This window comes from Hyaena hyaena, unplaced genomic scaffold (assembly GCF_003009895.1).
Source record: "Hyaena hyaena isolate Hyena2069 unplaced genomic scaffold, ASM300989v1 scaffold_19, whole genome shotgun sequence".
Classification (NCBI taxonomy): Eukaryota; Metazoa; Chordata; class Mammalia; order Carnivora; family Hyaenidae; genus Hyaena; species Hyaena hyaena.
Window position 1 is genome coordinate 5809096 of NW_024080651.1, and position 27806 is coordinate 5836901.

Here is a 27806-nt window from a genome sequence, read left to right on the forward strand (position 1 = left end):
GCAGGCAGACAGGAAGATTATTTTCTAACTTATATGGAAAGAAGGTAGAGAGAGAAATAAAGAAAGGACATTAAGAGAAAGAAGGGAATAAGAATGACTTGGAGTCTTATATCTTCTAATGAAGTTGTTGAATACATATATTAGAGATTTAAAAAATAATTTACATATTAAAAAATCTTGTATTATTCATCTCTATATTAATACTATTTTTAGGGGTGCCTGGGTGGCTCAGTCGGTTGAGCATCTGACTTCAGCTTAGGTCATGATCTCATGGTTCGTGCGTTCGAGCCCCACATCGGGCTCGGTGCTGACAGCTAGCTCAGAGCCTGGAGCCTGTTTCAGATTCTGTATCTCCCTCTCTCTCTGACCCTCCCCAACTCATGCTGTCTCTGTCTCTCTCTCTCAGAAATAAATTAAAAAAAATTTTTTTTTTTATTATTTTTAAAATTTTTAATGTTTATTTATTTTTGAAGGAGAGAGAAACAGAGCATGAACGGGGGAGGAAAAAGAAAGAGGGAGACACAGAATCTGAAGCAGGCTCCAGGCTCTGAGCTATCAGCACAGAGCCTGACACGGGGCTCAAACTCACAAACTGTGAGATTATAACCTGAGCTGAAGTTAGACGCCCAACTGACTGATCCACCCAGGTACCCCCCGAGATGAAACTTTTTTAAAGTTTATTTATTTTGAGAGAGCACAAGAGAGTAGGGGTGGGGGAGGAACAGAAAGAGGGGGAGAGAGAATCCCAAGCAGGCTCCGTGCAGTCAGTGCAGAGGCCAATTTAGGGCTCAAACTCATGAACTGTGAGATCATGATCTGAACTGAATCAAGAGTCACTTAACCGACTGGGCCACCCAGGTGCCCCAAAACTCTTTTCTTTAAAGCCAAGTTCCACATAAAACATGGTTATATAGAAGAAAACTATTAACAGGGTTAGCTCCTTTGTAATCAAGCTTTTATTTTTATTACTGAAGCAATGGTATTCGTCATTTATAGCTACATCAATACAAGATGCTGGAGAGGTTTTTTGTGCCTCTCAAAGTAAAACCTGCATCAGTTTCTACTGAATTTGGAACTCAGTACAGGTTTAATTAAGGAGGCATTTGTAGGACTACCATAATACAATCCATCTTCTCTTAGCAGATTTGCTCAAGGTCTAGAAAACACAGATAATTCAGATTTTTAGAATGTTTAGCACCAACTCAGGATTCCTTGAGGGGTGCTATTAAAGGAAAGAGGCAGGTTGGTATACTGGAAAACCAGCTGACCAAATCAGAAATCAGGAGACCCTGGGTCGAGATCTAGCTCAGCTGAAATACTAACCAGTTGGGTGATCTAGGTTAGAAAAAGCTATGTGTTTCAGGCTCATCATCTATAAGAACAGCAAAAAGAGAAGCCAGTTCAACCTATATTATAGAGTGCAGAAAGTTCAAATAAGCAAATTCTATGAGGGTGGGGGGGGAGGGGGCACCTGGCTACCTTTGTCAGTGGAATATGCGACTCTTGATCTTAGGGTCTGTGAGTTGGAGCCCCATGTTGGGTGTAGGTTACTTAAATATATAAAACTTCTAAAAAATTCTATGGAGGGCCTGGGTGGCTCAGTCATTAAGCATCTGATATCAGCTCAGGTCATGATCTCATGGTTTGTGAGTTTGAGTCCTACATCAGGTGAGCTTAAGCCCTGTTCTGAGTGAACTCATGCCCCAGTTCAGTGAGCATGAGCCCTGCTTCAGGTAAAATAAGAGCCCTGCTTTGGGTGAGCTCCTCTCCTCTCTCTCTCCCCCCCTCCATCCCTCCCTCTGCTCCTCCTGGGATTCTTTTTCTCTGTCTCTCGTTCACTTGTGCCCCACCTCCAGCCAAATCTATGGAAACATAAATTAATTTAATATTTGTTAAGTCCTGCTTTCTGGGTTACCCAATTTATCATGCTTAACATTCTTTAAAAGTTTATTTATGGGGGGGGGGAGCAAGCAAGCACAAGTGGGGAAAGAACAGAGAGAGAGGGAGAGAGAGGAGAAGAGAGAGGAGGAGGGGGGTGTGAGAGAGAGAGACAGACAGAGAAAGAGAGAATGGAGTTCCAAGCAGGCTCTGCACTGTCAGTACAGACTTCGATGTAGGGCTCGAACTCACAAACCGTGAGATCATGACCTGAGCTGAAGTCAAGAGATGGATGCTTAATCTGCTGAGCCATGCAGTCATGTTTAACATTTCTAAAATGTGTTTAGAAAAACAGCAAAGTTCTAAACTCAAAGCCACGGCATATAATGTTAAGGCACTTCTAGAGCCAACAAGGAGGAAAAGACCCTACAAACATCCCCACCCCCACATTCCACTTGAATTAAAATTTTAAAAAAAATAAATAAACAAAATACTAGGCACAAGTAGTTAGGGGGAGAGAAACTATTCCACACTGGGATACACAAAAATCAGGAGGGAAAGAATTCTGGAAGAAGTAAAAGAGCCAAAGGGCCATACACCTTCATAGGGTGAAATGAAGAACTAGTCTGTACTCTAACATCAGGCATGAACATAGTTTAAAGAAGGTAACATGATTTAAAGCTGCATGTCACACCCTGAGCAGAGAGATTATGAAATTATAGAGGCATACTGACAAACTAGACAAAATAAAAGCAGTACACCCTCATTTAAAACAATTTGATTCAAATGTATTTTTTTGTGGCTGCATTATAAGAACATTTTTCTATTAACTATAGGATAAATACTTATAATAGCATTAGTCTTTCAATTTCAATCAGCCATGTTGAGGTTCTGGGGTGTTTTTCTGGAACCGTTTTATTTTTTTAGGTTTCTGCTAAGATGCTCAGGGAACTTTGCAATATGTTGTCAGACAGCTTTACAGTGACACAGAATGATCCTTCATAAGAGGCTGCACAGGTACATAAGAACAAGGCCTCTCCCAGGCTGTTAGGAATTTTAAGGCTTTGTAGGTGTTAAAATTTTAAACTATAGCAATGATAAGGGACAATTTTTAAAAAATTAAGTTTGTTTATTCGAGGGATTACAAACAGGAAGAGTTATCTATTATATCTAAAGCATATCTTTAGGGATATAATTCAAGAATTTTTTCCCATTATTTCTAATAAGAAGGTAAAATGATATTGAAATTATTTTCAACTATTCTGTGGCCAAATGACTCTTCTCCCATTCACTTCAAATTCTATAAACTGTACAACTATAGTATGTAAATACCAATCTTTGAAGTCTTTCTGGTCCAGAGAGAAATCCAGAGGGTCGTGAACTAGATTTGGTGACACCTACATAATTACTTTATTTACTTAAAAAGTACTTATTCTGTGCCCTATTGATACACAAAACACTGAATTAGTGCTGGCTATATATATTTTGTGAACAAGGTAACATTATAAAGCCATTATTTGTCACTATTTATAAATCTTCTAACTTGTAATGGCGTTTGTTCTTTGCAAGGTGGGGGCAAGGATAAAAAGAAGAGATTCAAAAGAGTTGACAGTTTGCAGAATGAAACGGACAGAATAAAGAATGGTAAAAATACAGGAGTAGATTCTGCAGGAAAACTAGAGGGATCTACGCTTAAGAACTATGGCTCTATTTTCTCAGCATAGACTTGGAATGGTAAACAGAATATACAGACACAAAGACTCTAAATAGCCTTGCATTTCCAGCCCTCAACTTTCCCCAAAGGTTGGAAAGCAAACATGGGACATTTGCAAAGAACAGGAGATGGATATTACCTGTTTGTGGTGCTCAGAGTTGGCTGCCGCTTGCTGTGAGTGGAATGCAGAGTAGAGATTTCAAAGGGGCAGGTAGAAGGCCCATGCTGGCTCCAAATGGATAGCACTCGGCCCACCGAGTAGGGCAGAGAACAGAAGACCTTGTCTGCTATGGAGGCTGGAGATCTTAACCCTTTTAAGCCCTGTGTAAATTGGGTCATGAAGAGCCTCTGCATTGTAGGCATGTGACTGGAGAAGCTCCGTTTTTTTGTCCAGATTCGGTAACATCCAGGAGAACAAAGTGCTAGAAGCGTGTGAAGCCCAAGGACAGAGCAGCTTGCTCTGTTCTGGACTATGGCGGTGCCTCCATAGTCTTGGAGAGGACCTGGAGGCTGTGAAGGAGCCTGGGCATATGCCTGACCATGGGGGCCAGTGTGTTCCCTGAATGTGGCCATCCCAGGGCAACTGTGGGATAAGAAGAAAGAAAAGGTCCATTTGGGAGGTTGAGACAGGCACCTGGGGGCCTCTTCTAAGGCGAGCCTGGCTGGAGCACAGTGCTCAGGAAAAGTCCTTGGGGACTCAGTCATGCACTCAGAGCCTGATTTCATGTGAAAAGATACTGGGAAAATTTCGGAACCAAATAGCAGTGATGGCACCTTGTTGCTCAAATCTACGAAGCTCATTTTGATGGCTTCAAGAGAATAAAGTGTCAAGGGCTTACTGTTAGGCCTCTTATCCCATCCACTAGCTGCCAAATATGGATTCAGCTGCGTTGTATTGTAAGAAAATCCATCCAGAAACCTCTTGTATCTGAGCCGCTTGTAGCTTTTAGCCACTGGAAGAAGTTCAGAGGAACATCGCCGATATCTTGGTTTCTGGGTCTTTGTGGCTGGGACCAGTCTGGAGGCAAGAATGGACAGCTTGTTGAGTAAGGCTGATTCTTTGGTAAGCTTCCTAACATTCAGGCTCCTCAAGGGATGGCACGGAGTCACCTTCTGCTTTGGTACGTGGCTAATTAAGCTCCTGGTTGGTACTGTTTCAGGTTCCAATTGTGCAGGTGCAGACACAGCACATGAATTAAGAAATCTGTGTGCTTTTGTGGGGATGGTTTCAGAAGAACTCTTTAAAAACACAGAACTTCTGATTTTACTTATATTTTTCCCAATGTTGACTTGCTCCTGATAAGAAATTTTCTTACATGTTCGATGGGGCTGCTTCTTTAAGGGAAGCACTCTTTTCTGATATGAAGTGTTCCCAAAGGCACCGTGTATTTCATCACATCCAGCAGAGTTGGGGTCTTGTGCTTTCTGAGGGGTGCCACTAAGGCAAGGATCTGTGCACGATGCCATGTCTGTTTTTAATGGATAGCACAAACTTTCCTCCTTTGGATTTTCCAGCTTTTGAAACTGTGCAGCAGTGCTGCCCTTGTCCAGCTTTGCTAGGGGGATTTCCTTCATCGTGGTGGACTCATCATTGCAATCCTTAGTTTGGTTCTTATCTTGCATTTCATCTGACAACATATTCAATGTTTCACACCGTCCCAATATTGTGTGTGCTTCTTTTTGATGTACACATTCCTCTTCATTTTGCAACATGTAGTTCAAAGCCCTCTGGCTTTGTTGCTCTTCAGTATCACCAACCATCCTCTGAGATTTAGAGTGGGTCTGAGAAGTCTCTCTCTGTTTATTATTGTGACCAGCTTCTCTGGTAATCCTCTCCTCAGACTCTTCCCTGACAGTTAAGTAACCCAGGGGTCCCCTCTGATGTTCTTCAGTTTCTTCTCCTTTCAACTTAGTTTCTGTTTCCATTGTCAAAGGCAAATTTTGCATACTGCTGTCTATTCTGATTCCTTTACTAGAATTACTCTCATCCCCTGGTGCTCCTTTGTTTGCCTCAAGCAGGACTGTGCAGTGCTCTACGTTTTCACAAAGGATTTTATCATCTTTTGGTTTAAAAAGATTTTTCAGCTCAGTTTCTCCACTATTAACGTTACTTTCTGAATTTTCTTGAGAAAACAGATACAAAGGCATTGTCTCAACAGATTTCAGGCTCACTATGGGAACAGGGTTCTCATCTGGGCATCCAGAAGACAGTAACTCTTCTGAGGAAATTCTGAAGGTATTTTCCTTATCAAACTCAAAATTTATTTTCAGTCTTGATCCTTCAATTATTCCTTGTGTTTCTTTCTGGGATGCTTCTTTAATTTGCTGTTCATGACGAATATAATCTAAGGACACATTTATACTATTCAATGTTTTTGTATTTGGTTGATGACCTGCAATAGACTCTATCTCATTGGCACAAGTGTCGGGACACATTTCCACTTCACAACCTTTTAATGATCTGCATACTTTCTTTTCACATGATTTTTTAATTTCCAGAGGCTCTACTAAAGACGAAGTAGCATCTGGAAAATCTGAGTCCTGGTCCATCATTCCAATAAATGCAGCATCCAGTTTTCCTCTCTGAGGCAGAGTATTCACTGAGGTATCCTGTAACGTCAGTGTATCTTGTCCTGCACCACCAACAAGGGTACTAGATGCTTGTAAGTCCAAAACGCTTTCTGTAGACTGATTACTACAGTCTGTGTAGACGATGTCTACCATACCATCTGTGGACTCCTCACAACCAGAAATATGTCCAAAGTCTCCTTTCAAATCGCCTTTCTTTGAACTACCACTAGACAATGGGTTGTTACTGCCTGAACCAACTAACAGATCTTTTTGATTGTGGCTTATCTCTCTGTTAGGTTCTGTGACAGTCTCTCTCTCATCACCATGTAGTGTCTCCTTAGCTGGTTTATCTTCACTTCTGGATTCATCTGGTCTGTTCTGGTTACTCTGGGTATCAAGAACTTTATCTTCTTTTTGATCAAGAGTTTCAATTGCTTGGCTCATGTTTCTGAAACTGGAGAACATAATCATAAGAGACTGGTCCAAAACTTTTTCAGGGCTTGGAATGTTTGCAGGTAAGTTTAGTTGTGGTGTGGAACAGTCAGAGATGTTATACTTGCAAAACACAGTCCCTTTTGGTATATCCCTTCCCTCTCTTTTCAGACCTTCCTCACAGGGTTGGGTATGACTGGTGGTGGGAATGGTTTTGTCTGAAGCTTCACTATTTAACATGCCTACTGCCAAATTGTTTCTGATCTTATTTCCTGGGAGGCTGCCTTTAGTTTCTCCCCCAGCAAGTTCATTTTCTTCCAATGTGTGACCCACTTTATGGGTGCTACTTTCCGAGGAGTCTTCTCTTCTTTGGGAGTGGTCACTGCTGTGTTGAAATGCATCTTCACACTTGGTTATTAAAGAGTTTTCAACTTCTGGGATGACACGGATGGACTCAAATGCAGCACAAGCAGAACACATGCTCTTTTCTGGTGCGTTTTTATTTACACAATGACAGCTAGCGAGATCCTGAGACTGAACACTTCGACATTCCATAGCAGAGACCTCTTGAGGTAAGGCTGCTGCTTCTTTCTTACTTGAGAGAAGGCTGGAATGTAGATCTACAATTCCTGAATCAGCCATTTTGTCTTTTCTTTCTAGGCTTCCTGGTTTGATGTTTAAGGTGGGATTGTTTGAAGAGGCACCACAGGTTCTGTCACCTGATGGAGAGATGTCTTTCATTTTTGTTTTGATGGGAATGGTCTGGGTGTCAGCAATGACATCTGCTCCATCCTCTAATGGAGGGTGATGGCTCTGCTGGGAATCCTCGCTTGTTGCTAAAGGCATCTCTTTGTTAGCTGGCAACTTTGCGTGGTCTTGAGAATTAAGGGGCACTTGATTTAAAGCACATTCATTTTCTATTCTGTTTATAACCAGTTCATTGGTATGAGGAAGTTCATTCATCTCACAGGCAGTGTTCTGCTTATCTAAATGTGAACTACCATCCAGTGGGGTCTGTATAGCTTGCTCTGACTCAGGTCTGTAATCAAATTCTAGGGATAGTGGTAACTGAGCAATATCTTTCTTGAGTTTTGATACCTCATCCATAGGACTTATCTGGTCCTCTGGCATTAAACTCACAAGGGATTTTCTTTCATTCAGAAATTTATTATATGATGCTTCATTTAACCGGGTGTTGCCTTCCAGATTTTCCTGGGTGCAGACTAAGGAGTTAGAGTCTTTACTGTAAATCTTTTCAGTTACCATATTGGGCTCTATAGTGGTTGTCGGTTCTGGCTCTTCAATCTGCATCAAGGAGGAAAAACTGCTCTCTTCAGAGTGTCTGCCTGGATGGCTCCTATCAGCAGAAGTTTCTCTATGGTCCTCATGGTTTGTCAAGCCACCTTGAGTGTCTAAAGTGATTTTTAAATCATTTTTTTTTAACATTACTTCTGTGGCTTCGGTAAAAGAATCGGGCACTAAAGAATCAGGGCTGTCCATACGGATACTGCCTTGAATGCAACAGTTACCATGAATATTCACTTTTGGGGAGGCAACAGTCTCTTTCTCACCAGGACAATGACCATTAGCATCCTCTTCTGGTTGCCTGGCATTAACAAGAAAGAGTTCCCCTCTTTCACTCCTGAGGTTCAAAAACTGTTCATTTTCTCTTCTAGTAGCCAAGTTCTTGCCTTGATCACTCCCATCAAAACAGGAATTGTCTGTCTTCTTAGCAGATCCTTTCAGCAAGCCATCACCTTCAAAGCCACATGTTTCTAAGCATGTTGTTTTGGATTCTGGACCGGACAAACTTGATGAGAAATATGAAATGTCAGAATTTTTTTCTAAGGGTTCTACGAAAACTACATTTCTTGTGGCCTTGGGGCTGCCATGGGCAAAACTGTGGTTTTCATTATGGTGGCCAAGAATCTGTTGGTGATTGTCATCTGCTTCACAGACAAGGTTTAACTCTTCCTTTTCATTGTCCACTTTGGAAATGGCACTGTTCCCTGGTAATAATGACAACCAAGAAGGACAAGTTTTTAATTCTTCACATTCTTTTTCTTTAGAAGATGATTCTGTTAATCCAGGGTCCACCAAGGTTAAAGGCTCTAGGGAAACTAATGTGCTGGTTTCTGAAACCTTGCCACTGGTCATGATTTTGTCTACTTCTGGGTATTCGCTGCACCCAGCTGAGAGACCTTTACTCACATTGCCATTCTTGTGTCCTTCATTATAATCCGCCTTAGTCCCATTGACCTTCATACCTTGTACTTCTTCAGTAGATATAAGCAGAGTTCCAGTTGTAATTTGTACATTTCCGTCTGCCCAAGAGAAATAAATCCAAATAAGTGTGCAATCATAAAAATAAATCATGTGGTACATAACTTCATTAATTTAATCATGCAACCAACAGCGACAAAAAAGACCCAACTCAAAAAGCAAATTACAAAGTTAGTTCACCGTACCATTGGTTTTGTTCTTTTATGCAAAATATGACATAGGGCCAAGAGTGTACTTGGCAGAAAATAGCTAATTTTGAACTAACACTCTTCTCTTAGTATTACTTATTTAAACGTATTTACATACTTTAATAATTAAATACAATATGGAGACATATACATAATCCAGAGTCCTAAGAAGCTTCCATTCTAAAACATTAATAAAGTGGACACACAATAATAGCTTATATTATTCAATGACTATCTTATTACTTGAATAATACTAAATTAATCATAAATTACCTCCTTAAAAAAGAACAGTTATACATAAAACCTATGTTAAAGAGATTAATACGTAAGTTGAGTATTAGTTTTGAACCAAATTACTTACAGTAACTGCTTCCCTACAAGGCTGGTCATGAGCTGGTAATTATTGAAGCTGAATGACAGACATGTGGGTTTAGTATACTCTCTACTTCTCAATAAATTAAAAACTTTCTATTATGAAACATTAAAAAACAAACAAAAAACCTTTCTAAGAATGTAAATTCAATTCATAAAGAAGTTTTACTGTACAGTTTCTCTGAAATCCTAGATGTAAAATGCATTATGAAGTTCCCTAAACTTGTTAAACTACAAAAAAAATTTTTTTCCTTGTGCTTTTTAGAAAGCACACACACACAAAAAGTTATACATGTAAATATGTACATATGCATGCATACACATATATAACAAAAATACCTGCACTAAACAGATAAAGCTAAATGCAAATCAATCTTCAACTTAAAGAGCTAATTCTCATTAGAATATAAACTCCATGAGGGTAAGGGTCATGTTTATCTTGGTCTCTCTTTTTCCCAATTGCTCAGCATAATACCTGGTATATAATAGCACTCAAAAAATCTGTGGAATTAATAAATAAATACAGATAGGTTAAACCAACAAATGCTATCACCATTGTCTTCCTAGAGCTTCCTTATCCATTTCTTAACTGATACTGACAGCAGCAATTCTGAGAGACAGAAAAGGAACTCTAAAGGCAGGTGGGCTCTGTGATCTTACTTACCTCTCTGAGTCTCAGTTTCCTCCTTTGAAAAAGATGAGAAGTACACTTAACTCAAGTGCTACTTTGAGGATTAAATTAAATAACACATGTAAACCACCACCTGGTACAGTGCCTGCCATTTAAAGAAAAACTGCTCTTCCTTTGTTCTGCTTTCTTTCTTATCTTATTGGACCTGAGAATGGTTAAAATTATAAACTCAATAACTATGCTAGGACAGGACACAGTGTCTAAAAATATTTGGAGTTAGCAAATACTCAATGGATAAATGCATATTGGATTCCACAAGTCTGCAGAGATTCCAAAAACATAAACAGCCTCAAAATCCTAATGCCCTACACGGTACTTGTCTTTTTGAAACCAGCCTACTTTCCACATCATAGCAGACAATTCTATCCTATTTATGACTTTCTAACTGCATTTACCCTAAATGGTTTAGTGTATCTCTTCCCCAGACACTATGGCATTCATTAAGCCATTTGTGTAAATTCTGGGCCTTCTACTCTGTTCCAGCACCATCTTAGTTGAATCCTTCATTATAACTTCTCAGGAAAACTGCAAAACTCTTGCCCCCTCTCCAAAGTGATAACTGTGCAAAGCCCTTATGGCAAGATTCTCCCTCAGAGCTCTTACCTGCTGAAAGAATACCTGTCCTAAACTTAGTTGAAAATCTTAGGGAGGGGGTAGGGGAACACTCATTTTCCAGGTGCTATAACACTGAAAGCTGGCTGGGGTACAGGGGTTGTGTACTGCTTGAAAACAAAAGGACTGCTTACTCTTTTACTTGATTGACTGATTGATTGATTGTTTGGGGGGGGGGGAGAGGGCACGGACAGAGGATATGGGGCTTGAACTCACAAACGATGAGATCATGACCTGTGCTGAAGTCAAATGGTCAACCAATGGAGCCACCCAGGTACCCTTCTTTTACTTGTTTTCTTTTTTCATCTGGAGATTTTTTTTTAAGTTTATTTATTTTGAGAGAGAGAGAGACAGAGAGACAGAGAGACAGATAGGCAGACAGTGGGACAGGAGCAAAGAAAGAGGGAGAAAGAGAATCCCAAGCAGGCTCTGTGCTGTCAGCGCAGAATCTGATGCGGGGCTTGAACTCATGAACCACACGATCATAACCTAAGCTGCAGTCAGACACTTAACTGACTGAGCCACTACTCAGGTACCTTCTTTTACTTGTTTTGTAATTAACCACATTGACTGAAATCTCAAAGCATTTTATTTCATTTTATTTTATGTATTTATTGACACACACAAAGACAGACAGGGGAGGGGCAGAGAGAGAGAGAATCTCAAGCAGGCTCCACATTGTCAGGGCAGAGCCGGATGTGGGGCTTGATTTCACAAACCACGAAATCATGACCTGAGCCAAAATCCAGTATCAGATGCTTAACTGGCTGAGCCATCCAGGCACCCACAGAAACAGGATCTTAAAGATCACTGTGAACCAAGTACCCAGCACTGACCTTGGCACATATCAGGTACCTGACAGATGTTGTCAGAATGAAGAATGAGAGGGTTAGGGAAGTTATTCAAAGTATTAGGTGTACTCCATCCAGAAACTTCACTTCTCAGTATATATTTAAAAGAAATGAAATCACTATTCTGAAAAGATAGCTATACCCCCATGTATACTATGGCATTATTTACAGTGAGTGAGAGACATGGAAACAACCCTAAGTATCCACTGATGAATGAATGGATAAAGAAAATATGGCTCATTTAAAAAAAAAAAGTACTTAGATATTCTGGAGGGTGAAACACGTATTCTGTGAGGTATGGGCCCATCTTAGACTAACAGGCATTTCATGACCTCAGCTGAAGATCCTAGACTTGTAGTTTTATAACCACTTAAAAAGTGTGTATGTTTGCAGAAATTGACAAACTAATCCTGAAACTAAAAAAAAAAAAAAAAAGCAAGGGAGGGGCACCTGTGTGGCTCAGTCAGTTAAGCATCCAACTTGGGCTCAAGTCATTATCTTGCGGTCTGTGAGTTGCAGCACCATGTCGGGCTCTGTGCTGAAAGCTCAGAGCCTGGAGCCTGCTTCGGATTCTGTTTCCCTCTCTCTCTGTCCCTCCCCTGCTCACAATTTGTCTCTCTCCTCAAAAATAAATAAATATTAAGCAATTTTTAAAAAAATACAAGGAACACATAATAGCCAAAACCATCTTGAAAAAGAGCTAAGATGGAAGACTCATGCTTCCTGATTTCAAAAACAAAGTTGCAGTAATGGAAACAGTCTGGCACTGGTACAGGACAGACATAAAGAGCAAGAGAATTAGAACTGTATGTCAGAAATAAACTGTTAACACATATAGTCAACTGATTTTTGACAAAGGGACCAAGAAGAGTAGCTTTTCAACAAATGGTGAATGGTTTCAGGGTAATTGGATACCCATATGCAAATGAATAAATTTGGACCCTGTCTTATACACAAAAATTAACTCAATGTAAATCAGAGACCTATATGTAAGAGCTCAAACTATAAAACTCTTAGAAGAAAACATAAGAGTATTTCTTAATGATCTTGGTAAAGATTTCTTAGCTAAGATGTTGAAACACAAGTGATAAAAAGAAGACTGATAAGTTGAACTTCATCAAAACTAAAATCTTTTGTGTTTCAAAGGAAAACCAAGAAGTGAAAAGGCAACCCACTGATGGGGGGAAAACAGTTGCAAATCATCTATCTGATAAAGGACCTATATTTAGAATATATAAAGAATTTTCACAACTCAGTAATAAAAATGGGCAGAAGGAGTTTAACTCCCCATTCCTTAGGTTCAGGGTGTACTTAGTGACTTAGTTCTCCAAAGAGAACAGTATGGAAATGGGGTGAAGGAAGTAACCTGACAGTAGAGAGAACGCTCACAAACTCTACTTCATGTTTATAGTACATGCCCTTTATATGATGTGATGAAAATGGCACTTTACCTCTGTGATTTTCTTCCCCCAAACCTATAACCCCAGTCTTATGATAAAAACAGAAGATAATCCTAATGGTGAGCCATTCTACAATATACCTGACCAGTAACCTTCAAAACTCTTAAGGTCTCCTCAAAACAAGGAAAGTGGGAGAAACTGTCACGGCCAAGAAGAGCCGAAGGAAACCTGAGAACTAAATGCAATATGGTATTCTGGATGGGATTCCAGAACAGGAAAAGGATATTAGGTAAAAACTAAAGACATCTGAAAAAACTTTAATTAATACTAATGTATCAGTATTGTACAATAATAAATGTATTTACTAATACATTATCAATATAGGAAATTGTTCATGTTGGGGGTAGGGAGGTCGTGGTTAATGGAAACTCTATACTATCTGCTCAGATTCTCTGTAAATCCAAAATCCTCCAAAAATAATTATCTGAAAAGTTAAAAAAAAAAAGCGAAAGATATAAATAGACATTTCCCCCAAAATACACAAATGCACACTGAAAAATGTTCAACATCATTAGTCACCAGAGAAATGAAAATCAAAACCACAATGATACATGCATTAAAATGGATATAATTTAAAACAAAACAAATCAGAAAATAACAAGTGTTGGACAGGATGCAGAGAAACTAGAACCTTCATCTGTTGCTGATGGGATTGGAAAATAGTTCAGCCATTTTGGAAAAGTTTGGCAATTCCTCAAAATGTTGAACAAAGTTTCCACATAACCCACCAATTCTATTCCTAGGTATCTATTCAAGAGAATTGAAACCTTATGTTCACGCAAAACCTGTATGCAAATACTGACAACAGCATTATTCATAATAGCCAAAGAGTTGGAAACAACCCAAATATCCATCGGATAAATGGATACGATGGAATATTATTCAGCCATAAAAATGAATAAAGTACTTTAAAATGCTAGTTCATGGATGAACCTTAAAAATCTTTATGCCAACTGTTGCTTGGATGGCTCAGTCGGTTGACCGTATGACTTTGGTTCATGTCATGATCTCATGGTTAGTGGGTTTGAGCCCTACGGGAGGCTCTGTGCTGACAGCTCAGAGAGTGGAGCCTGCTTCAGTCTGTCTCCCTCTCTCTCTGCCCCTCCCCTGCTTGTGCTCTGACTCTGTCTCTCAAAAATAAATAAATGTTTAAAAAAATAAAAAAAAATCTTTATGCCAAGTGAAAGCAATCACAAAAGACTGTACATTGTAAAGTCTCATTTATATAAAATGTCCAGAATAGGCAAATCTATACAGAGAAGACCAAATTAGTGGCTGGAAGAGGTTGGGGGTAAGGAAGAATGGGGAATGAAGAATGAATGTTAATGGGTACAAAACAATGTTTCTTTAGGGAGTGATGAAAAATTGTGGTGATGGTTGTGTTCTGTATTTAAGAAAACCACTGAATTTATTTTAAACAAGTTAACTTTACAGTATGTACAAATTATATCTCAGTAAAATTGTCTTTAAAAAAAACACTACACTCTGATTATAATACAAGTAACCTAAGAAAACTTGAAGACTTTTATTGGTGTTATCTCCATATAACCATAATTAGGGACAGAGATGCTGGAGGTTGACAAGGATTTAACACTATTTCTATTAAAATCTTTTCTTGGATCAAAAATTAAGTCGTTAGACTGGGACACTAAATATGACATTCATTTTGGCATACCCTATATCTCGTCTTCAGAAAGATATGCAATGGGTTAGCAATACTGTCACGTCTTACAAAATGAAGCTCTCCTGTGTAGAGGCTCACAGTGGTAGGTAGGAGGACAGTGGCAAACAACCCTACAAGCTTATGCACTTCCTCAGCTTCTTCTGACCACTGAACATGTGGCTTTCTAAATTACAAATGAATTGGGGCACCTAGGTGGCTTGGTCGGTTAAGCGTCCGACTTTCGCTTAGGTCATGATCTCGCGGTTCGTGGGTTCGAGCCCCGCATCGGGCTCTGTGCTGACTGCCAGCTCAGAGACTGGAGCCTGTTTCAGGGTCTGTGACTCCCTCTCTCTCTGACCCTCCCCTGCTCACGCTGTCTCTCTCTCTCTCTCCTAGAAATAAATAAAAATATTTTTTAAAAAAATAATAAATAAATAAATGAATTACAAATGAATTAATAAAGGAGTTGAAAAAGGATCCACCTGCTTATCTGGAACTCATATATTGCTGGTAGGAATCCCAAACGGTACAACCACTCTGAAAAATAGACTCGTAGTTTATTTTTTCCTTAAAAAAATTTTTTTCGGGGTGCCTGGGTGGCTCAGTTGGTTAAGCGTCTGACTTCGGCTCAGGTCATGATCTCACAGTTCGTGAGTTTGAGCCCCGCGTCAGGCTCTGTGCTGATGGCCAGCTCAGAGCCTGCAGCCTGTTTTGGATTCTGTGTGTCCCTCTCTCTCTGACCCTTCCTGCTCATGCTGTCTCTCTCTCAAAAATAAATAAAAAACATTAAAAAAAATTTTATGTTTTATTTTATATTTGAGAGAGAGAGGGACAGAGACAAAGCACAAGCAGGGGAGGGACAGAGAGATGGAGATAGAATCTAAAGCAGGCTCCAGGCTCCAAGCAGTCAGCACAGAGCCCGATGCAGGGCTTGAACTCATGAACTGTGAGATTATGACCTGAGCCGAAGTAGGATATTTAAGCTACTGAAGCACTCAGGCACCCCTCTTTTTTCCTTTTAAACTTTATTTATTTTGAAAGGAGGGGGGGAGAAGGAGGGAGAGAGATAGAGAGAGAAACAAGTGTTCACTCCAGCAGAGGAGGGACAGAGAGAGAGAGAGGGAGACACAGAATCTGAAACAGGCTCCAGGCTCTGAGCTGCCTGCACAAAACCCGATGCAGGGCTCAAACCCACAAACCGCGAGATCATGACCTGAACCAAAGTCGGACGCTTAACTGACTGAGCCACCCAGGCACCCCATTGGGACATTTATTTAGAGAAGGAAAAATAACACACCATAGGGAGAATATAGCAGCCTAGGTTCACTTGATGAACACCTCAGTGCAGAGGACCCAAATTCATTCCTCAGCAAATTTATAAATTTTTGCAGTGCTGACCTTCAAGGTGCCCCCCCCCCCCCCCCCCCCCCCCCCCCCCCCCCCGTTCAGAGGAAGCAAAACAAATATAAATAGAACTATGTAATTTACACAGCATTCCACAGAGCAGACACTTAAAAACAAAGGTAGCAAGGTTCAACCTTGCTATAACAAAGGTTACACCTTGCTATAACAAAGGTTATACTAGTTTTCATCAGGAAAACTTACATCTGATATGTGCAGGACTAGGATATGTGTGGGCAAAGTGAAAATTCTGGAAGCTGGGGTCCCCAGAGGGAATGTACAACCAAGTTTCCAAGAAACAGTATTTACTTCTCAATTCTCTAGTAAATGACAGGTTGACAGATGCTTGATCTTAATCCTGGCAAAGTGAGCTGAGATGCTGGCCACACTGTAGCATCTATTTGACTGAAATCCATGGTGGCAGCTTGTGTGTTCAATTCTTTCACAGGCCTGCCTTCATAGAACCTTCCTTTCTATCTTGCTCTGACTGGCTAGGCCTCTGCACAGAGGAGCCTGTTTCCTCATGTGTAACAAAGGGACACCTTAGAAGGCTCTTTGGGGATTGAATGGAAGAATATATCATAGACAGGCACTAGGTCACTGCTGCTAAAAACTCTAGTAAAGGTGCTGTTTCCAAGTTCCTCCATCTCAAACTGAGAACCTTGCACAGTGACTTTGAGGGGAAAAATCATTTTCCTAATTTAAGTCACTGAAGAAGAATGGTTACCAGGACAGGAGGAAAAGTGTCACAAAGTAGTTCATCTGAGGATACATTTCAGAAGAGCTCATCTTACCCACGTCCAATGTGGACCAGATTTTTAGGTGGATAGAAACTAGGTTAAGTCTGGAAAGGCAGATTTCCTCAGAAAATAACTGATTCTTCAGTATTCCCTCCACCTTTCTTAAAATGTTTATTTGGGGCGCCTGGGTGGCTCAGTTGGTTAAGTGTACGACTTCAGCTCAGGTCATGATCTCACTGTTAGTGGGTTCGAGCCTCGCATCGGCTTCTGTGCTGACAGCTAGTTCAGAGCCTGGAGCCTGCTTCAGATTCTGTGTCTCCCTCTCTCTGACCCTACCCTGCTTGCTCGCTCTCGTTCTCTCTCTCAGAAATAAATAAACATTAAAAACTTTTTAAAAAATAAAATAAAATAAAATGTTTATTTATTTTTGAGAGAGAAAGCAGTGAGTGAGAAGAAAGAGTAAGTGGGGGAGGAGCAGAGAGAGAGGGAGAGACACAGAATCCAAAGCAGGTTGTAGGGTCTAGGCTCCAAGTTGTCAGCACTGAGCCCAACATGGGGCCCGAACCCACAAACCGCGAGATCATGACCTGAGCCAAAGTCAGACACTTAACCGACTGAGCCACCCAAGTGCCCCTGTCTCTTTCTTTTAATTAAGTAATTTCTGTGCCCAACATTGGACTTGAACCCACAACCCTGAGATCGAGTTGTGTACTCTGAGCCAGCCAGGTGCCCCCTGATTCTTCTGTTTAAAGGCCAGTTTAGTTGCTAAATGAAGGTATAGTTCAACAAATAGACACTAAATTTTGTGCTAAGATGTGGGTGAAAATATACCATTATACTGAAGACTCAATATAGCAATACTGAAGCCCCGCTGAAAAGATACTTGGTGGGGGGAAGTGTGGTGGCACTAAAAATGGTCCCAAGCAAAGCCTTAGGAACTGGGGGAGACACGTACAAAAGAACATTTCTCATCTTCAGAGTTTTTAACCTCTACTGGACAGCCAAGCCTTTAAGCCACAAAGGAAATCTCTAGCAACAGGAAGCAGGGTAATAAATTGGGACAAGTGCCCTTTCTCATAAGGACAATTTGTGCTTCCTTTTCTGTCCAGGCTGCCAAGAAGCAGAGTAGTCAAATCTGATGTATTTTTTTTTTATAGTTTATTTATTTTTGAGACAGAGACAGAGTATGAGTAGGAGAGAGGCAGAGAGAGGGAGACACAGAATCCGAAACAGGTTCCAGGCTCTGAGCTGCCAGCACAGAACCCGATGTGGGGCTGAAACCCATGAACCACATGATCATGACCTAAGCCTAAGCTGGATGCTTAACCGACTGAGCCACCCAGGTGCCCCTTAAATCTGATGTTTAGGGGCGCTGGGGTGGCTTAGTCGGTTAAGCATCCAGCTTAGGCTTAGGTCATGATCTCGTGGTTCATGGGTTTCAGCCCCGCATCGGGCTCTGTGCTGACTGCCAGCTCAGAGCCTGGAGCCTGTTTCAGTCTGTGACTCCCTCTCTCTCTGACCCTTCCCTGCTCACGCTGTCTCTCTCTCTCTCTCTCCTAGAAATAAATAAAACATTAAAAAAAAAATCTGATGTTTAATCACAGACATGTTCATATAATCAAACCTATTTGCTGTACTTTCCCTTTTTTGGGTGGTTTTGATTACTCTATACTTTTAACCTTAATTGCATAATATATATACATAGTCCTCTCTAAAGTTACCCAAGATTATTTTCAGCTGGGGACCAGGGAGAAGCATTTTGGCTCAGTACTCTTTGAATCTCAGCTTCCTCCTCAATTAGTCAATCAATCAATCAAACTAAAAGTATTACATCAGATTCCTGTATCTATTCATTGAGCAAAACAAAGTAATAGAAATGAAGTTGCTTTGACAATTCTCAAGATGACCTGGAGTGAACTCTTTCTCCCATCCCTGCCCAGGGGAAGAACAGGGTGCACTCCACAGCACTGAACTAGAAGGGGTCAATTCCTCCCCATCCATATTAACCCTTCCAAGGAGGCAGTTCAATTTTATAAAATCAAATAAAAGATTCCACATCAGCAATTAAGGTTCAACACACCATCAACAGGGACTCATTACAAAAAAAGCATGAGGCAAACTGCTGTCAAAACTAAGGCACCGCTTTGGGTGGCTGGCTGGCTCAAAGGGTAGAGCATATGACTCTTGATCTTAGTAAGTCTCATGCTGGGGGCGGAGTTTACTTAAACAAATAAACAGGGGTGCCTGGGTGGCTCAGATGGTTAAGTGTCCAACTCTTGATTTCGACTCAGGTCATGATCTCATGGTTTGAGAGATCGAGCCCTGCTTCACAAAACCTGCTTGGGATTCTCTCTCTTCTCTTGCCCTCCCCAATTCACTCATGCTTTGTCTCAAAATAAACAACATTAAAAACAAACAAACCCCCCAAAACCTAAGACACTGCTAGGTGTCTTCAAGTATGTCCATGGGTAATATCAAGAATTTCTACAGTTAAATCCATCTTCAAGCCAAGGACTTGCATTCCCAACGTAAAACAGAATATGTGAACTTTAACAGTGTGTGTAACAAGTAGAAAAAGGAAAAAAGTGGAGAGAAATAAATACCTTTGCTCCTCAAACAGTCTTCAGGGATCCTCGTGCATAAACGTTCTTTGCTTGACTGCATCAGGAGGTCTTCCTGCAGGAAGAAAATCCAGTGGTCAGGGAGGAGTTAGAGATACCTGAACCCATGAATGCAGATTACCATCTGAGAAATTTCTTTGATTGCTGGAAATCCACTAGCGGTCACAAAGACTGGCAATTAAAGGAAACCTCAAATTTAAAGAAATAAAATCAATAAAAACTTCCACTTCTTGGGGCACCGGCAAGGTTCAGTCAGTTAAATGTCTGACTTGATTTCGGCTCAGGTCATCTCTCCACAGTGAGATTGAACCCCGCATTGGGCTCCACGCTGAGTATGGAGCCTGCTCCCCCTCAGTCCCTCTCCCCTATTCTAAAATAAAAAAATAAATAAAAATAAAAATAAACCACCACCACCACAAAACCTTCCGCTTCTCTAGAACTTGAGCTTGAAAAGCTAAGTTTCCTAAAGTCTGGACAATAACAAAGCCTTAAAATGTTGACTTGCAGGTCCAAACAAACCCCCATAAATACCTTCTAAATCAAGAAACAAACTGCTGCAACAAAATTTTAATTTCATCTGAAAGGAAAACAGCAAATTGGATGTATCTCAGTCCTTAACCATTCGAGATTTCATGTACTCATTTTCTTTCCAAACCTCTTAGAAGGGCTATTTTTTCTTTTCATCCCCCTTCACTGGAGGTAGAACATCCAAAAGAGGACACCATCACTGATAACCAGTTTTCTCCTACAGATGGAATTCAGGAAAATAGGAGGGGGCAGTGGCAAATGTGCAAGTCATGACAGCAAATGGCCTCAAGGCCTATGAGGTAAAGGCTGACCAGCTAGGAGACACTGACAGATCTAAGATGGCTGCTTACACTAAGCTCTCCTGAGTCACCTCTTTTTCCCTGCCATAAGATTAAATTTTTTTCACATTGATTTAATTGGCAAGTACAAGACACTGATATGCTATCTATCTAAATCTACAGACAGTGGTATTATTACTACAACTTTTCCTAATTTTTACAGCACTTCAAACAAACCAACCCAAAGCAAGCAAAAGCCATTTGGACCCTGAGCAAAGTTCCATGGTGGAAACAGAACCCAGGATTGAGAGGAAAGATAAAAGCAATGGTAAGCATAGGTAGATACTAGCAGAAATAACAGTATCATTGCAACTGAGAGCATGGACTATTATATGTGAAGCTGGACTATTCTTTCATTTCCTTACCGTGGAATACTTTTGCAAAGCATGAACTTAAACACCGTATCTCCCAGATAATGGTAATACTACATGTTTGACAAAGAAGTATGAGTTCTAGCATGATGTCAGGCTGAACTTACTTGTGAAAGAGTTGAAGAGAAAAAAATTACTTACCATAGAAGGAATGATGGAATTAGAAAATCACCACTGGGCAACCATCACAGTAATAATTATCTCAACCAAAAATCATTAATGGCTGTTAAAACTAGTGGCTAAAACTTTGAGAAACAGAAATATTTACATAGTTTCAAAACATCTCTCTACATGACACTTAATAATTCCATAGGGGAAAATAGTAAATTCACAGTGGAGAAACCTGGCAGACTCCACTTGAACAAAGTGATGGACTTCACCTTCCCAGGAATGAAGCACCCCAAAGCCATGTGCCTCCTGAGAGGATATACCAAGAAGAACCAGCATCACTTCTGTGGGATTCCTGCTGCCAAAATGCCAAATCAGATTCTAATCATGAGGAAACACCAGGCAAGCCTAAATTAAGGGGAATTCTACAAAATAAATGGCCTGTACTCTTTAAAAGTGTCAAGGTCATGGGCTGAAGAATGTATGTTACATATTATAGGAGATTAGGGACATGTCAATTGAATGCCACAAGTAATCCTGAATTTTTCCTAGACCAAAAAAGCCATTTTCTTTTCTTTTCCTATATCAGTGCAACAATTGGCCAAATTTGAATATGGTTTGTAGATTAAATAAAAGTACTTGGATCAGTGTTAACTGCTTGATTTTGATTGACATACTGTGGTCACATAACAGAATGTCTTTGTTTGCTAGGAAATACACACTGAAGTATTTAGCCATCATGTCTGCAACTATACCATCAAATTATTCAAAATAAAAAAAGCAAATGTGGTAAAATGTTAATGTGAAGAATCTGCATGAAGGGTATATGGGAATTCTGGGTACTATCTGCAACTTTTCTGTAAGTCTCAAATTATTTCACAATAAGAGGTTAAGGAAATATTTTTGTTTGTAGTTACATTTGATCCTTCCTCCAAAATGACACTTTTCCTGGCTCTTCCGGTTCTTAGGCTGAATGTTTGGGTTGTAACATTAGATGCGATTCAGAATATCTTTTCAGGCTAATACTTTATGGAAAAGGCAGAGTGCTGGACTAAAAGATTACGGGATGAGGAGTCAAACAGGGCTTTGTTCCAACTTCAGGACTCCTACAGACTAGCTATATAGTACTAAGAAAAAGCTTACAAGTGGCATTAAGAATAAATGGGGGCCATGTAACACTTAGCAAGATGCCCTGTCAGGACTGGGTACTCCAAGAGCAGAAGCTCCAATTATCCATTAGACTTTAGACACTTGTTATCCCTTTCTGTGGGAAAAGCCAAATAGGACTATCACCAATAGATCCTAGTATATGTCCTGTGGAGTGACTGAGCTTTTCTGGGCCTAAAATAGGACCTCTGAAAAGTAAGAGCTGTGCTCAGGTCAGCAATGTACGGGTTCCGTACAGGTCCCTCAGACTGAACTGTGATGAATTTGTACAACTAACCCTATCAGCTTCAGCCACTGGAGCGGCTACTGGAGTTTCGGTTTTGCTCTACCTGCTGCTCTAAGGTTCTCAGCTAGAGGACCCAAAATACCCTGGTGGAGTGCCAAGCCAACTGTTTCAGCCATGTCCCCTTCTCCTTGGTTAGTTATGATTTATAACAGGGAAGGAGAGAAGCAGAAGCTAGGAGTAAGTGATTCCCTTCTCCCTCTGGCTTGTTGACTTCTCTTAAAAGGTTCTGAATTAAGAGCTCTCAGACAGTTGGAGACCTATAAAGTTTAAAGTCACAAATATCAGAAATTGACTAGGTTGAAAAAGAAACAGAGAGGATGAGGTCAGATGTGAGAGACACCTCCTAACCACCACTAACACAGTGATGGGTAATGTCCATACTAGGTGGGAATTCTACCAAAGTCTGGGCCTCCGGTGTGGATAATAGGAACAGAACAGTCCACCTGCAAGCAAGGGACATAATGATCCTGTGACTCCCCCATGCCCTTAGGATCAGCTAATAATATAATAAACACTTGTAGAAATTTATCAGACAATTTTTTCCTACAATATTTTATCTGCTAAATGTTCTAATTTACAGGATTTCTAGACTTAGAGTCCTAAACATTTTCTCTTCCATCTAAATTCTGCAAAATCTGTTTTGAATGAATCAACTTCCAAGATGAAAGTACACGGATCCTTCTTTCAACATCAAGTGAAATAACCACTATAGTTTATAACATGTTATTAACTGTGTAAAATAAAAAACGCATAGAACAGTACAAAGTCATTTTCCAAACTGCCAGCAAACAAATTCTCTGCCTTGCACATTCAACAGGTCATCCTCCTGCCTACAGCTTGGAATCAAAACCAACTTCTGATACTTCAAAGTTTTGGCAGATTTTAGAAAGGTCTTGAAAAGCCATTCTCACTGTTCATCTGTAATCTTATTTCCTATTAAAAGTGTAATGTCCTAGAAAAGATGGAATTCTCTGATTCATTCCTGTGAGACTCGTTTAGGGTAGGAAACAACACAAATATTTAAAGGAAGAAAATGTATATACATCAGGCTCTTCAGCTTTTATATGCAAGGTAGTTACCAGCTCTTCAGGGCCTGATTTTTTTAATGTTTTATTTATTTCTGAGAGAGAGAGAGAGAGAGAGAAAAAACGAGCGAGCAGGAGAGGGTCAGAGAGAGAGAGGGTGACACAGAATCTGAAACAGGCTCCAGGCTCTGAGCCAGCTGTCAGCACAGAGCCCAACGCGGGGCTCGAACCCACGAACCGTGAAAGCATGCCCTGAGCTGAAGTCGGATGTTTAACCGACTGAGCCACCCAGGCGCCCCATCTTCAGGGCCTGATTTACCTCTGAGCTGTGAGCCCTGCTTGTGACCGAACTCTGCTGAGCTACTCTAAACCTGAGCTTCCTGGAGCACCTGGGTGGCTCAGTTGGTTAAGCGCTGACTTCAGCTCAGGTCATGATCTCACGGTTCGTGGATTCGAGTCCCACATTGGGCTCTGTGCTGACAGCTCAGAGCCTGGAGCCTACTTCGGATTCTGTCTCCCTCTCTCTCTGCCCCTCCCCTGCTCGCGCGGTCTCTCTATCTCTCAGAAATAAATAAAACATTAAAAAATTTTTAAAAAAGGAACACTCTGAAAATAAAAGAAACTTTTATTATCTCTAGATGGATCTTTCCCTCTCCTACTCTTGTATATTTGGAAGGGAACAGCTGTAGAACAGTAATTTTATTTTTTCATTTTTGTTATAATTTTTATTTTTTACTTATTTATTTTTCTTAGTTTGTCAAGTTGGTTTCCATATAACACCCAGTGCTCAACCCAACAAGTGCCCTCCTCCATGCCCATCACCCCCCTTCCCTTCTTCCCCACTCCCATCAGCCCTCAGTTTGTTCTCAGCATTCAAGAGTCTCTCATGGTTTGCCTCCCTCCCTCTCCCCAACTATTTTTCCCCTTCTCCTCCCCCATGGTCCTCTGTGAAGTTCCTCCTAATCCTCCTATACGTCCAAACAAATGGTATCTGTCCTTCTCTACCTGACTTATTTCGCTCAGCATAACACCCTCAAGTTCCATCCATGTTGCTACAAATGGCCAGATTTCATAGAACAGTAATTTTAAAACATCTTTACAGAGCTTAAAAAAGGAATTTTCTGGGGTGCCTGTGTGGCTCAGCATCCGACTTTGGCTCAAGTCATGATCTCGCAGTCTGTGGGTTTAAGCCCCACATCGGGCTCTATGGTGACAGCTCGGAGCCTGGTTCAGATTCTGTGTCTCCCTCTCTCTTTCTCTGCCCCTCTCCTGCTCATGCACTGTTGCTTCAAAATAAATGTTAAAAAAATTTTTTTTATTAAAAAAAAAAAGGAATTTTCCTTCATGTATTTCAATTCAGGGGAACAATGGTGACTTTACGGCATTGATCACCTTAGCTGGGAAAGGCATTTGATAATATGCCAACAATGATTATCTGAGAACTGCTACAGCTATGAGGAGAAAGTTCTATCTTAAGTCCAGCAATATCCCACTTGTATTTGGGCAATTCTCTGTCACTTTTAGCAACATGAGATGTCATGGGCACACCATCACTGTGGAAACAACAGTGCCCTGGCAAACCTGGAGAAAAGGCTATGGCCACTGGTTTTACTACTGACAGCATGAAGTTCAGACTTTTTTCACCTTTAAGTCACCAAAAATGAATCCTTTCCACCAAGATATCCTTTTAAAAAATAGCAAGCTCCTATACACTACTGCAAATTTCCTGTAGGATCACAGACTCTTAGGGTCTTAATGGACATTTAGTTCAACAGGATTTCATTTAAGTGAAGTCATGCAAACTGTACAAGATTGGGTCTTTGATGAACATGCCATTAAAAAAAAGTTTCTTGGGGTGCCTGGGTGGCTCAGTCAGTTTAAGCACCTGACTTCAGCTCAGGTCATGATCTCACAGTTCATGAGTTTATGAGTTTGAGCCCTGCGTTGGGCTCTGCACTGACAGCTCTGAGCCTGCTTCAGACTCTGTCTCCCTCTCTCTCAGTCTTTCCCCTACTTGCGTGCATGTGCAGGTACATTCTCTCTCTCAAAAACAAAAATAGAGTATTTCCATTTCCACAGTGGGGGCTGAAGGCACAGTGAGGGAAGCAGGAGTACCTATTTTAGACCCAAAGAGCCATGCTTGAGAATGGCAGAGCAACAATTAGAGCTTGGATCATTCCTGAACTGGGTTACCTGTTCTGGACTCCCCAAAGAGACTTCTATGAGAGAGAGAAATAAAATTCTAGCTAATGTAAAAAAAACAAGCAAAAACCATTAAAATAAGAAACCAAAACCAAAAAACCACAGAATTTCTCCAAGAGCTAACATGGTTCAAGTGATCAGCAGCTATTGTGCTTCCTTACTTGATGTCCCCTGTCCAAACAGCTTCAAATATTTGTCAAAAAAAAGTATACTGACTCTTCATGCGTTATAGCTAACAAGTGGAACTTTTTCTGTGTCTGTGTTGAGCATGAATAAAGCATCATATCCTGGAACCAAAGCTTTCATAACACATTCAACCCAAGCATATAAACCACCATGAGAGAAAAAAAAAAAAAGGTAAAATATATAAAAACTTAAATACCCTACAGCTTGTATCTAAAAACAAAAAAAAAAAAAAAAAAAAAAAGCATATGTTGAAGGAAAAATGAAACAACCATGGTATAACGGGTTTTCAGTGTTTAATTATCTATGTGAAATATCACATACTCATCTTTTTCTATCTTATTCTTCGATAACACCAAATCTTGTCCATACCCTTGCAGGTATCCTGTATGTGCACCAAAGTGGTAGATCTTTGTCCTTCCACTGTGGAGCTCAGAAAGGAGTTCATTCTTCCACTGTGCAGTCTGGCTCTTGCAGCTGTCCCTGCCACTGTGCCTGTTCTCACTTTCCTCTCCTTCCTTTTTGCCTTCCTTCTCTCCTCCCCAATAACAGAGTGTCTCCTGATCAAAGCACCAAATTATCAGTTATAACCTTTCATGCGTTTTGACCACAATCATAAGGCAGGAAAGAATTACTTTTTTGTTGGCTTTCCTTTTCATGACTGAAGCATTTCATGATTAGAATATCGAATTAAAAAAATTTTTTTTAACATCTATTCATTTTTAAGAGAGAGACAGAGCACGAGTAGGGGAGGGCAGAGAGAGAGGAAGACACAGAATCTGAAACAGGCTCCAGGCTCTGAGCTGTCAGCACACGAACCATGAGATTATGACCTGAGTTGAAGTCGGAGGCTCAACCAACTGAGCCACCCAGGTGCCCCTAGAATATTTAATTTTTTTTTTTTTAAATTTTATTTCTAGGATAGAGAGAGACAGTGTGAACAGGGGAGGGTCAGAGAGAGAGGGAGTCACAGACTCTGAAACAGGCTCCAGGCTCTGAGCTGGCAGTCAGCACAGAGCCCGACGCGGGGCTCGAACCCACGAACCGCGAGATCACGACCTAAGCGAAAGTCGGACGCTTAACCGACTAAGCCACCCAGGCACCCCTTAATTTTTAAGTGGATATTTTAAAAAATGTTCAGTGCAGGGGCGCCTGGGTGGCTCAGTCGGTTAAGCGTCCGACTTCGGCTCAGGTCATGATCTCAGTTTATGGGTTCAAGCCCCCGCGTCAGGCTCTGTGCTGACATCTAGCTCAGAGCCTGGAGCCTGTTTTGGATTCTGTGTCTCCCTCTCTTTCTGACCCTCCTCTGTTCATGCTCTCTCTCTCTCTGAGAAATAAATAAAACATTAAAAAAAAAATTAAAAAAAAAAATGTTCAGTGCAGTCACAAAACACCAAAGACTATACTTCCACTTAGATTAGGCCCCTAGAGGTAGTCGTTTTCATAGGGACAGAAAGAATGCTGGTTGCCAGGCACCGGGGCGGGGAGTTCTTGTTCAATGGAGACAGAGTTTCAGTTTGGCAAGATGAAAAAGAGTTAAGAGTTCTGGAGATGAATGGCGTTTATACAGTGCAAATGTGCTCACCACCACTGAACTATACATTTACAAATAATTAAAATGGTAAGTTTTACGTTATGCCCATTTTACCACAATTTTTTAAAAAAGGTTAGGGGTGCGTGGGTGGCTCAGTCAGTTGGGCGTCCGACTTTGGCTCAGGTCATGATCTCACAGTTCATGGGTTTGAGCCCCGCATTGGGCTCTGTGCTGACAGCTCAGAGCCTGGAGCCTATTTCGGATTCTGTGTCTCCCTCTCTCTCTGACCCTCCCCTGCTCATACTGTCTGTCTCTCTCTCTCTCAGAAATAAATAAAACATTAAATATTTTTTTTAAAAAAGGTTAAGACCAACATTTAAAAAATAAGTTGCTTCAGGGCATCTGGGTAGCTCACTCAGTTAAACGTCTGACACTTGATTTCAACTCAGGTCATGATCTCACAGTTCATGGGTTAGAGCCCTGTATTGGGCTCTCTACAGTCAGCATAGAGCCCGCTCAGGATCTTCTGTCCCCCTCTCCCTCTGGCCCTCCCTTCCTTGTTCTCTCTCCCTCTCCAAAATAAACAT

At 40.8% G+C, this 27806-nt stretch overlaps 1 protein-coding gene across 10 annotated transcripts in view; it reads right to left on the minus strand.

Moving 5' to 3' along the window:
- Nucleotides 1-27806, minus strand: part of PRR14L (proline rich 14 like) — a 58073-nt gene that overhangs the window by 13548 nt on the left and 16719 nt on the right. For 9 of the 10 annotated variants that reach the window (XM_039225858.1, XM_039225862.1, XM_039225855.1 and 6 more), the window contains 2 exons: nucleotides 19460-19532; nucleotides 3732-8919 (listed from right to left, as the gene is read on the minus strand). In XM_039225858.1, coding sequence (XP_039081789.1) covers nucleotides 3732-8919; nucleotides 19460-19532 — 5261 coding nt within the window. The remainder of the gene's footprint in view (nucleotides 1-3731; nucleotides 8920-19459; nucleotides 19533-27806) is intronic. The other variant, XM_039225859.1, reaches the window with a different exon arrangement.